The sequence below is a fragment of the Phodopus roborovskii genome, unplaced genomic scaffold (genome assembly GCF_943737965.1).
Source record: "Phodopus roborovskii unplaced genomic scaffold, PHOROB, whole genome shotgun sequence".
Classification (NCBI taxonomy): Eukaryota; Metazoa; Chordata; class Mammalia; order Rodentia; family Cricetidae; genus Phodopus; species Phodopus roborovskii.
This window is the reverse complement of record NW_026125397.1, coordinates 15,562,090-15,574,262: the sequence shown is the minus strand read 5'-3', so window position 1 is coordinate 15,574,262 and position 12,173 is coordinate 15,562,090. Positions and strand designations below refer to the sequence as shown.

Sequence of the window (12,173 nt, the reverse complement as noted above, 5' to 3'; positions counted from 1 at the left end):
ATAATTATGATTGAGACCATGTCTGTGTTAGCTACTACCTGTTTTTTATTTTGTTTTTGTTTGTTTGCTTTTTTTTATTTTACAGTAATACTCCTCAAAAGGGCAGTTTCAAAATCTTTTCTATTAAACCCAAGCCAATCAGATTCATCTCTTATTACTTCATGAAACCTTCCTAAGTCTCAGGTGGGTGATCTTGTCAATTTTATATTTCCATAGTTTAAAAATAACTCATCTCAGGAGAATATTATTCTCTCAGTAGTGGTATATATATCTCACTTGTTTTACAAGTTAAATTTTTTAGACTTATTTTCAAATTTTTATCATGTATGGGTGTTTTGTCTACATGTATGTGCATTGTGTGCATGCCTTCTGCCTGTGGTAGTCAGAACGTTTGGATTCCATAGGACTGGAGTTATGGATGGTTGCAAGCTGCCAGGAACTGAACCTGGGTCCTTGGCAAGTCCAAGTGTTCTTAACTGCTGATCTATTTCTCCCCTATCAGATCATTTTTTTAAATTGTCAAATATATTCATGTACAGTGCTTACTTAAGTTGACTATGTCAACAAAAAATAAAACATTCTTAACATCTGGGAAACAGAGAGTATGACTCAGTATGACTCACTAATGACAGATTTAGACTATTGTAATGAAGTATTAATACTTCTCTGAGAGTTACTGTGTAATACTCTGATAGACACTTTAGATACCTATCACAAGAACCCTAACTACAAACAAGTGTTGTGTTTTGAAGTTCTGGTGATGAGGCTCACAGCCTTGTGCATCCTGGAAAGCATTCAACTACCAGCTATCATGCTTCTATTCACTACACATAAACATTTGAAAACATAGGTCAAAGATAATAAATACTAAAGCTCTCACAGGACAGTTTATATCATAAAATTTTATTTGTAACTAAATTCTGCAAAATATATTAATTGGCTCTTCACAAATAAGAGAAAAGTCTGTCCTAAGAGCTCATACTTGATTACCCAGAGCAGGAAGACAGTATTCTGTCAGGCTATTATTCTTAAAATAAGGAGAAACATGAATCACAAGGATAGCCACACAAAATATATCTTCTGTTTTCTTCCATGAAACTAATATAAGTCATTCTTTCTGAGACATTCCTTATTTAATATTAATTTTGGAATTTTTTTGGTTTCTTGTTTTTTATTTTTAGTTTTTAATTACACTGTTTTGGTGGGAACAGGAGTGGAGGGCAGGGGGCAACTTGTGGGAGTTGGTGCACTTCTGCTACTGTGTGGGACATGGGAATTGAACTTGGGCTATTAGGTTTGACGGCAAACACCTTTACCTGTTGAGACAACTTGCCTAGTGTTATCATTTTCTTTAACTTACTTATTTTATTTCTTCATCTTAGATTTTTGAGGTAGGGTTTCAGTATGTTGGTCTAGTTGGTCTGAAACTAGCATTGATGGCCTCCTTATTTCTTGAGTGCTGGGATCTCTGGTGTGGACAACCTTCTGTTTCTACTTTGTCAAAGAAAAATAAGAACCACCTGGTTCCAGATGACATCACTGTTTGCAAAATGTACCTGTCATAATGTAGATATTACCTGAATTTCCAATAAGTCGTCTATCACCAGCTATGTAAATGATTTCTATCTGCAATGCGAGAGTTTTCCCGTGAAAGGAGGCTCTGGCCTCTCAGCCCTTAGAGCATCACCCAGGAACACACAGCAGCTGGGATCTGCAGCATGCATGCTACCTCCCCACAGGTGCTCAGGAAACAAAGCACACCTTGGGGTCATCTCCTACTCCCCTCACTCACTCAGCAGGAGCCAAATGTGCAATGTGTCTAATTAGCTTGCTCAATGTACCATCCTCCAATTTACAATGTCCTTTACCAACACTATTACTGGAAAGCTACTGTTGGCTTAGACAGTACAAAACCTGGTTTGGGAAAAACATATTTCAAATGCTTAAATGTCCCCAGATTAAAACCTGTACATCAACTGTTGACTCATATGCTGAGGGAAAAAAATGGGCATGACTGATTTTGGTATAAAATAAAAAATAGTAGTATTAGATTAAAATGTATGGTCATGTAAGCAAAAAAATACACTCTAACCTATATGATTTTTTAAAAAACTGAAATTGGTAAATTAATAGCATACTGGGTATTGGCTTTCAAACAGTAAATGGATAGTCATAAGGAAAACAGACCCTCACATGTTAATCCTGCAGGCACAGAGACTTCTGCTTAAATAAAACATAGTGTGAAACATTTCAATTTAGAAATCTATCCTTCTTAATGTTTTCAAGTTCAGTACAAATCAAATCTATCACCAAGAAATCATAGCAGAATGCTTATCAACAAGGGAGACAATCTGTCTTCTAAATGAGCCATATGAACTCTGTATTTCCAAGGAAAAGCTAGAAATTGCTATCGGTATAAAAAGTGCCTCCTAGAAAGACAATTATTTCTGAGAACAATGTTCTGGTAGAACAATGTCCTTTGTGCCTCCACAGGGGAAATAAGCAACTGAGCTGTTGTCTGTGTTTTTCCATATGTATAGTCATAAAAAGGAAGAAAACAGACCTTTGTCCATTTGTACAAACTCTATGGTACACATGCCTTTTGTCTTTTCCTTCCTTCCTTCCTTCCTTCCTTCCTTCCTTCCTTCCTTTTCCCCTCCCTCCCTCCCTCTCTCCCTTGCTCCCTGCCTCCTTCCTTCATAAACAAAATTGCTTCTTCTTCCCAAGATCAGTAGAAGGCATATTACCCCGCAGTAGAGATGATGTAGGCTGGGACATTTCACTCTATGCCACTATGACACTTCCAATAGACATGCAATGTACTTTCATCCTATTTGCCTCACATGAGTTTCTCTCCTATTTTTGAAGTATTTTACTTTACAGTTCCAGGCACATCTACAGTGTGCATGTGGGGGTCAGAGCCTAGCTCCCGAGAGTCAATTCTGTCCTTTCACAATGTGAGTATGGTGGGTTGAAATCAAGTTGTCAGGCTTGGAGGCTTTCTTGCGTGAGCCATGTCGGCGGCTCCTCATTGCTCCTAGACTACTTTCTTATAATCCCCATGCCTTTCACACCGCTTGTCCTCTTATTTTCATGCCCTACCCCACAGCTTCCACATAGGAGAGAAAACATGTGATGCTTGTCTTTGGGGGACTGGCTTTTATCACCTAACACGATCTCCTGTTCCAATTTCCCGCAAATGCTAAATTGCGTTCTTTATGTCTCAGTAAAACTCTGTTGTGTATATATACTATGACTACCTCGACTGATTCCTTAACCTGGCTATTGTGGATAGTGCCATGGTAAACACAGATGTGCAGGGACCTCCATGGTAATCTGACATACATTTACTTATTTATTTATATCGTGTATATTGTGTGGCTAAGTCAACCTAAGTCAACGTTTAGCCTTTTGAGGAACTTCCATACTGATTTCCATAGTAGCTAGCTCAGTTTCCATTGCCACTAGCAATCTATACGTGCTTGCCCCAATCCTGACCAGTACTTGCTTTTTTTGGTGACAGCCATTTTGATGAGGGGAAGTTGTTTGGATGGACATTTTCCTGATGGATAAAGGTGGTGAGCCTTTCATCTTCTACTCATTTTGCATGGGTGCTTCTGCAAGTGAAATGTCTGCTCACTTCCTTCCCTGTTTGTAGACTGGAGTCTTTTTGTTCTTTTATTCTTTTGTAGTTTATTTAGTTCAACATATATTCTAGATATTAGCCCCCTTATCCACTGAATAATTGCCAACTATTTTCCCTGGTTTGTACCCTTCCTTCCTTTTCTTTTACTTCACAAGTATGTAGTACAATTTGTCTCTGCTTGCTTTTCTTCCCCGAGTCCTTTGGATCTTATTCAGAAGCCATTGCTTATTCCAGATCAAATGTTTTCCCCTAGTAGTTTCAGATTTTTAGGTTTTACACTGAGGTCTTTGATCCTTTCGTAAGTCACACATAAATAAAACCTAAAACTAGGACTGCTCCTAAAAAATGTAAAGAACACAGAACTTGTACAAATGAACTCACTTCATTTCACAACAGCAACAGGAATATATTCTGTTCAGAACCTCTAAGTACTGATTTACAATGCATGGGCACAAAAAGCACATGTTATCAGTGTAGACAGAACACAATCAAGTCACCCCACCTCCCTTAAAAATGAATAAAACATAAAGTTATAGCGCCTCTCGTGGTCTATGTGCTCTGCACTCTGATGCTGCGCATGTCTCTTAGCAGCACTGGTCGGTAGTTTTGCTCCAAAGTCTCCATGTATTCAAAGTAGTTGCTCACTCGAAACCCACGCAGTGCTTCTTCCTGCCAGGAAAATGTGAAGGGAAGTTCATTTACGTAGAGAAAGATGCACAGCTCCAAGTGAATAATGCTTAAGTATCATTTGTTTTCAGCTCAGGATGCTGGGGCAGTTTGCGTGGCTAGTAAATATGGAATTGCTTTTCATTTGGGGAGCTGTGTCTGTGTCTGTCAGGAATGAGTCATGGCCTTGTGGTGCAAGATGATTGTAAAAGACAAAAATGCTTTACAGCTAGCAGCAGCAACAGCAATAGCAGCAACTCTTCCTAAAATTGAAACTAATAAAGGTAATTGATAAAGGCTCTGAACTCTCTCTACCTAAGGATGCTTGCTGCTCACAAAGACCTCCATTGGCCTGTGGTTCACAATGCTGGCACTAGGCATGTGGACAGTCATTTTTAATTTAATACTGTCCCAGATGAGGCATTCAAGAATAAATGGCATGGATATCTATTCATTATTTTAATGTCTTTAGGGGAAGCAGTTGACTATGCCTTTCAGCACTCTCAAATGTGTCTAACGTAGTATTTACCTGAAAGGTTTCTTTAAAATCTTCAGAATAGTTATTCTCAATTCGACACAACTATGTTAGCTTTGGAGGACATAAACATTTTAGACAATTCATGCCTTTTACAAGCTTACAGTTTAAAGATTAAAATTGAATAACATAAATACAACAGCAATCCTAAAGAATGAAAAGCAATGCATATTACATACCAGATAGTTTTTCAGTAATGATAGAAGCCATCAATGTAAGTAGCTAAAAAGGCATGCGATTTCTCACATAAAAGATGATTTTAAAAGCTTCATATGTGCTCATATTATATATATATATGTATAAATATAACTTCATATATACTCACTTATGAGCAATAATTCACATCATGCAAATAGTTATGTGGAACTTTACTGTTAATATTCCATGTGTCACGTAAACTCCACATAATTTGAAGAAAGACACAGACAATCTAAAATATTACTAATCACTAAGGTTGCCAGACACTGAAGAAACTTGAATGGTGTTTACTGATGACATCCACCATTATCCGATCCACACAAACATGTGATTTCCACTTCTCACTTTAAGGTAAAAGAATGTGCCATTCATTCTCTCCCTGTTCACTCTTACATTCGGTTAGCACATGCAAGCTCTTGGTTGTTCACACAAGACACAAAAATGACGGAGGAAAGGACTGCCTCCTACACGGTTAACGGCCAAGGTTAAACCATGTCCTCCCATTAAAAAACACGAAACTTCTCTTAGAGATACTAATGCTGCAACGGAATACCACAATCACAGCAACCTGGGGAAGAAAGTGCTTATCAGGCTTACAATTCCCCTTAGCGAAGGAAATGAGGACAGGAACTCAAAAAGAGCAGGGTACCAGAGGCAGGAGCTGATGCAGAGGCTATGAAAGAGGGCTGCTTACTGGCTTGCTTCCAAGGGCTTGCTCAGCCTGCGTTCTTATAGAAGGAAGGACCACCAAACCAGGAACGGCACCACCTATAGTGGGGCTGGGCCCTCCCCCATTGGTTACTAAGAAAATGCCCTGCATCTGGATCTTATGGAGGCATTTTCTCAACTGAAGCTCCTTCCTCTCTTATGACTTTAGCTTGTGCTAAACTGACATAAAACTGTCCAGCACACTACTGAACCCAAGAGAAGATGCTCAGGTGGGCATTGTTCCCACACTTGTAATCCTTGTCCTTTATAGACTGTGGCAAAGAGATAGTAGATTCAGTGCCACTTGGGAAACGTAAAGAAGTCCTGTCTCAGCAAAGAAAACAAAACAAATAGCTGTTACTTGATTGGTGGCAAAATATTGGGTCCTTATAAATTTCTGTCTATCTAAAAAAAGTGGGGAAAGGATCAAAGTGAAACCAGCCTTACTGGACCAGAATTCACTGTAAATAGCTATGGTTGCAATTACAGAATTCTTACAAACTTAACCACTTTCTTTAAATGATACGTGACTGGGCTGTGATCATTTATGCTCTAAGTTGGAAAGCAATTATAGTAACATCTTTCCTATCACAGAAATTCCAGTACTGTGAGAACTGTTTCAGGATAGATGCATTCATGATTTTCAAAGAAAAGCTTATTACTCATTAAATGCAAGTTACAATGAGACATAGCAAAACTTGAACAATAGCTCTAATTATACTTTCTTGACAAAAAAATCAAAATCTACTTAACATATTTTAATTATTGTTCTACTTTCATTTAAACATAAAACTACATAGGGAAGACACAGTCAATACTTGGTTTAAATAGATTTCTTTTAAAAATATATTATTTTCAAAAACTGGTTCCTCTTTTAGATATTAATGCTAAAGAAAATATCCTAGTACCTACATTGAAGAGATATCATAATATTAGCATAAAAGGGTACTGAGGTTACATGTTATAAGGAAAAGACTTAACTATACATTTTAAATGCAATTGTAAATGGTACTGTTCACTTTAAAAATATGACAGGCAATTTTATTTCTGAATAAAAATTTTAAAGTACCCAAGTTTCACTCTTAATCTGTAAAGTAGAATATTTTTCATCTCATCCTAGACATTCTCTAACCCTCTTCTCAGGGGATAGATTGTGATTATGACCATTTAAATTGTTAGGCTATCATTCAAGTTGCAACTACCCATTTTCTTAGAGTGTAGTTTCACTTGCTGATCTAAGTCTATTTCAATCACACTGTCTATGAATAGGGAAGCATTGTATAGTTTTTTTTTTTAAAAAAAAAAAGTTTCAACGTTTTTTGTAACAATAGTGAAGTAGTTGCTCAAGAAAACACTTTAGTAGGTTATACTACAATAATTGAAATTAGTTACAATGTTCACTGAGAGGATGCTACATCTCGTATTATATCTAATTGCTATTCAGTATGCTTTCCTCATTAACTCTGGCTTTTAGCAAAAAAAGCATTAGAAATTAACATTCTTACCTGCTATTACATGATATGATGTAAACAGAGCTTCCTTCTTTCCTTTAGATATAAACATTCAATTCCAAGAACTCTTGTTTTTTAAAACACTTAGAATATTATTTAAAAGATAACTACACTAGTTAACCAGGGACAATTTGAGTCAACAGGATTTAGATTTAGCCAAGAAAGGTTGAAAATCTCTTCACACTAATTCTTAGATTATGAACTTAGGTAAGCTTCCTGACTGTAAATATTGATTTTTCATGAGCCACTGGGGACCACAATGCTGAGGCTGCTCTGTGGACGACATATACTAAACCCTGAAATCTTGCCATAGAGCACAGACCCTTCTATGTTCTCTGTCCCATCCCTTCCCATCCTTATATACTCAAGGTCTTCTATGCATAATACTTGTCCTGATGCTCAGGTTGAATGACCCTTTCATGGTGTTGCATATCATATTTACATTAGGATTTATAGCAATAGAAAAATTACATTTACAAATGTCAACGAAAATAATTTTATGGTTGGGGGTCACCACAGCATGAGGAACTATTAAAGGACCATAGTGTTACGAAGGTTGAGAACCACTACTCTATGGGAATTCTTGCCTCTAAGATTTGCAGCTGCCTCTCTCTGCTTTTATGAAGGCTTTTTGTCTAGAGATCATTATAAAGTTTTTCTTTTAAGGTATTCATGACCCTTCTTATATCCTTTTGAATGGCCCAAACAACGTCTCTGACTAACTCACCATGTCAAAGTGTCCTTCAATCAGATGTATAAAGTCAGAAATATCTATTTGTGCTATTTTTCTCAGCAGAATTTAAGAACCATGTGGGGCATGGACATTCTGTCATATGACTACAACAGTGCTTGGGATACAGCTGTAACACAGTAAGTACTGACTAAGTCAAAAGTGACAATGCCTCTACATCCTTTGTCCATGGCCTCTCATTCAGCAAACACAAAGTGTTAGTGGTGGTCATAACAATATCAACAGACAGTGTTTACAATGGCCAGGATACCCTCTCCAGAGCACACATCAGACATAGGGAAATCAAGGGAGGGTGATACATGAAGGATTATTGACTTCAGCTTTTGCTCCTCAATCCCTGGCCAAGAATATAAGTAAATACCCATCACAGATACTCAGACATCACTGGCTTTTCTCACAAATCCTCTGGGGTAAGCTTATGGGGAAAGGCAAGTTATACCTGCATTTCTAAAAGCTCGTTGTAAAGGTTATAGTTTTCAAAGATACTAGAGACTTGTCAAAAAATGTTTTTCAGCAACCAAAAGCCCATTAAACTTAATATTTTTATTTGGTGTTAAGTAGATACATGATACAGAAAGATTGATGTGCGGACATGGCCTACCTTCCTGGTTTTATGATTTCATGACTGAGTCTATTCATTCCCAGACATTTAATTATTAATGTATTTGCAAGGTTATGGTAATTATTCAAAAATTAATTTATAGAGCAAAAATCTTGGGTGGGTCAAAGTGGAAGAGAGTTGATCTGTATTAATGGCAAATCTCATAAAAAGCACTTAAGAACTGTTTTGTTTGTCATAAATACTTACTATTAAAAATATATACAACCATGGGGCCAGGAGATGGAGCAGTGGGCAAAGGCACTTGCCACACAAACCTGATGACCCAAGTTCAAGCCCTGGACCCCATGTAAAAAGCTGGGTGGAGTGGCACCCTACAGCCCTGGCACTCCTATAGCCACATGGGAGCCAGAGGCAAGAGAATCTATCACTTGAGCATCCATGCCTATGTAGTGTGTATTTCTTACAGGTCTGTGGACAGGTCCAAACATATAAACAAGCACATGACCCGATCCCTATAACCAGGCAGCTGAGGCAGTGTGTAGTTCTGGAGAGAACACAACGCTATTAAAGGTTTAGGATTGGCCATGTTCTACCTGGATATCTGAACTCAACTGAAAGATATATGTGATGATAAGAGAGATGTCAGTTCTAGGTGGGTCAGTGAGGGAACTGCCCTGACTGGGCACAACCTTAGAGTGTTTCTCACCAAGATGGGAAGATCTTATCCACCTCAGGCATTACTGTGACGTCATATGCTACGATGACTCAGGTGTTTGGTAAAAGCTAAACAGGTTAAAAAAAAAAAAAAATATATATATATATATATATATATATATATATATATATGATATGATTTAAAAGTAGGTCAAAGGTTACCCTAGACTTCAAAAAATATTGTTTTCTTTACTGTAGATGTTCCCTAAACATCGTTTTATTAACAAAGGAGCAAGAACAAAAGGGGGTGGTGTAGAGATATAGAAATCCAATCATTATTCTTTCTGGAGTACTTGCTATGTCAATCAATGTTCTAGAAGTATTTTTGAGGTGTCTCATTTAATTGCTCAATAACCCCATGCACTAGTTATTGCCTTATCCCCAACTGCACAGATGAGGAATCTGAGGTATAAAGAGATTAAACAATGAACCCACTCTAAACAAAAGGAGGAATGAAGCCTAAGTCTTCAAGTGACATAAGGCAATGTAGACAACTCCTGAAAACCCTGCTGATGCTGGATGGGGCATGCTTTATTTATTCCCTGGGATGAGCTCCGTTAATATTATGTACACTTTTGTCTTTTAAAGTTTGGTATTTAATCAGTTTTTCTCCGCCTAATCTCCATTTTCTACTCTGTCATTACGCTCCGATAACAGCAGCTCCAACAGCCATCCACAAAAATCCCTCTCAACAATTCACTGATTGGGTTGAAGTCAATCTTATTTTTTTCATAATTATAAATTAATTTTCTGTAATATGCAGAATTCAGTGGAGGAATTTTAATTAAGTATTCTGAGCATTCGCAGCCTGATTTCCAATGGAAGGCAGGTTTCCCCTTGCCTTGGCATTTTGGTGAAGTTTGTCCCCAAGGTGCATGTACTGATGAATGTTAATTCTTTCTAGCCTATGAGCATGTGGCAGGGGAAGGAACATGTACAGTCAGTTCATGACACACTCAACTTTCCCCCAGGACCCTATAAACAAAACTTCCAACAAATATATGTGTATAGGTATACTTTTTAATATTCTTGTTATACAGAGCTAATCAAAAATTTCTGAAAACTAAAAAATTTTAGAACATTAATTTTGTTGGATGTTTTTCTCTCTGGAATTGTGGCAGCCACAGAGTTTTAGTGGCTGTTGCAGATAAAAATATTTCAAATCCCTAGCACCCCACAAGGAGAAAAATTAATAGTGAATGAGTAAAATAGATGAATAAATAAGTAAATATGGAACACTAGGCTTCAGAACTAAGCTTGAGTGCTTTATCATAGCTTCAAAGGTGTCCCGCTAAAGTGTGACAATAACACGCTTGACTATTCTATTATCCAGCCCACATTTTGTTGTTATCTACAAGGATATTATGAAAAACAAAACAAGAAGCCAGGCATGGTGGTACATGCCTTTAATTCCAGTGCTCATGACCAGCCTGGTCTATATAGCCAGTTTGAGGTTAGCCAAGAATAGAAGTGTTGAGCAAAGGGGTCAAGACCATGCTGGGGAAACCCACAGAAACAGCTGACCTGAGGAAGTGGGAGCTCAGGGGCTCCAGAATGACAGCTGGGGAACCTGCATAGGACTGAACCAGTTCCCCTGAACGTAGGTGTCAGTTGGGGGACTTGGGCAGTCTATGGGGCTCTGGTAGTGGAACTAGTACTTATCCCTAGTGAACAAATGGGCTTTGGGAGCTCATTTCCTATGGCGGGATACTCTCTCAACCTAGATACATGGGGGAGGGCCTAGGTCCTGCCCCAAATGATATGACAGACTTTGATGATCCCCCACGGGAGGCCTTACCCTCCCTGAGGAATGAATGGGGATGGGATAGGGGGATGGAGGGGAATAGAAGAACAGGAAAATAAGATTTTTAATTTAAATAAAAATTCATTAAAAACAAATAGATAAATAAAACAAAATAAAATAAAAAAGCTAAAATCAAAGCAAGAACAAAAACAGACAGAACTTGCCTTCTATCAGTCCATATCCATGACATTTACTGTGACAGCTTAGTGGTATAACGGGAACAGGAAAACCCAACTCTATCCAACTACACTCCCCATCCAACCTCAGTGCTCCCACAGTGAACCAGGACTGACAATTAGTGGTGCTCCCCACTGTCTGGTCTGAGCTACCTCTCCTGGTCTTTTCAGTTTGGTGATTCAGAATCACCGAGAACTCTCCAGGGGGCTGTTAGAAATGCAGGCAAGAGTTTCAATAGTCTGATTTGAAACCAAGAGCCTAATCTAAAATGAATATGGATGGGCTGATATTTTCTCAATAGAACGTATTTCACAGTTTCGTTTGGAAAGCCAGGATTGTCATGCCACGCTCTTAACTTTCAATCAATATGTGAAATTTAAGTTGAGAAAAGAAGCCGAGATTTTCAGCATTCAAGAGTCATCGGCTTTTCTAGAGGTTCTTGGGCTAGCTGGTAATAACTGAAGGGTTATTAAACACAACTGAGGTTCTCGGGATTCTAAACACTAATTCACTTCTGCCTTAGTAACTGAAATTCCCATTTATAACAGTCAAATGCTTGTTCTATTTATTTCTACACAGTGAATCGCCATCCTTTTATTCATTAAATTATCTCTCTCTCTCCCCCACCATGTGTGTGTGAGTGAGTGTGCGAGTGTGTGTGAATGAGTGTGTGTGTGTGTGTGTGTGTGTGTGTGTGTGTGTGTGTGTGCGCAACAGCACCTATGCAGAGGTCAGAGGGCCATTGCTAGGAGTCAGTCCCCTCCTTCCATCCTCTGTGTTTCCTGAGACTGAACTTAGCTTTTTGGGTGCCTTTACATACTGAGTCATTTCTGTGCTCATTATCTGTTGTAGATAAAACATGGTTTATTTACAAAATAAAAATTTGAAGTTGTTTTAGTTC

At 38.1% G+C, this 12,173-nt stretch overlaps 1 protein-coding gene across 1 annotated transcript in view; it reads right to left on the bottom strand.

The window, feature by feature from the left end:
* Positions 1-4,031: 4,031 nt before the first annotated feature.
* The window catches only part of Tbc1d32 (TBC1 domain family member 32), a 165,993-nt gene continuing 157,851 nt past the window's right edge, over positions 4,032-12,173 (bottom strand). The window contains exon 33 of the mRNA XM_051175508.1: positions 4,032-4,315. Coding sequence (XP_051031465.1) covers positions 4,196-4,315 — 120 coding nt within the window. The 3' untranslated portion in view covers positions 4,032-4,195. The remainder of the gene's footprint in view (positions 4,316-12,173) is intronic.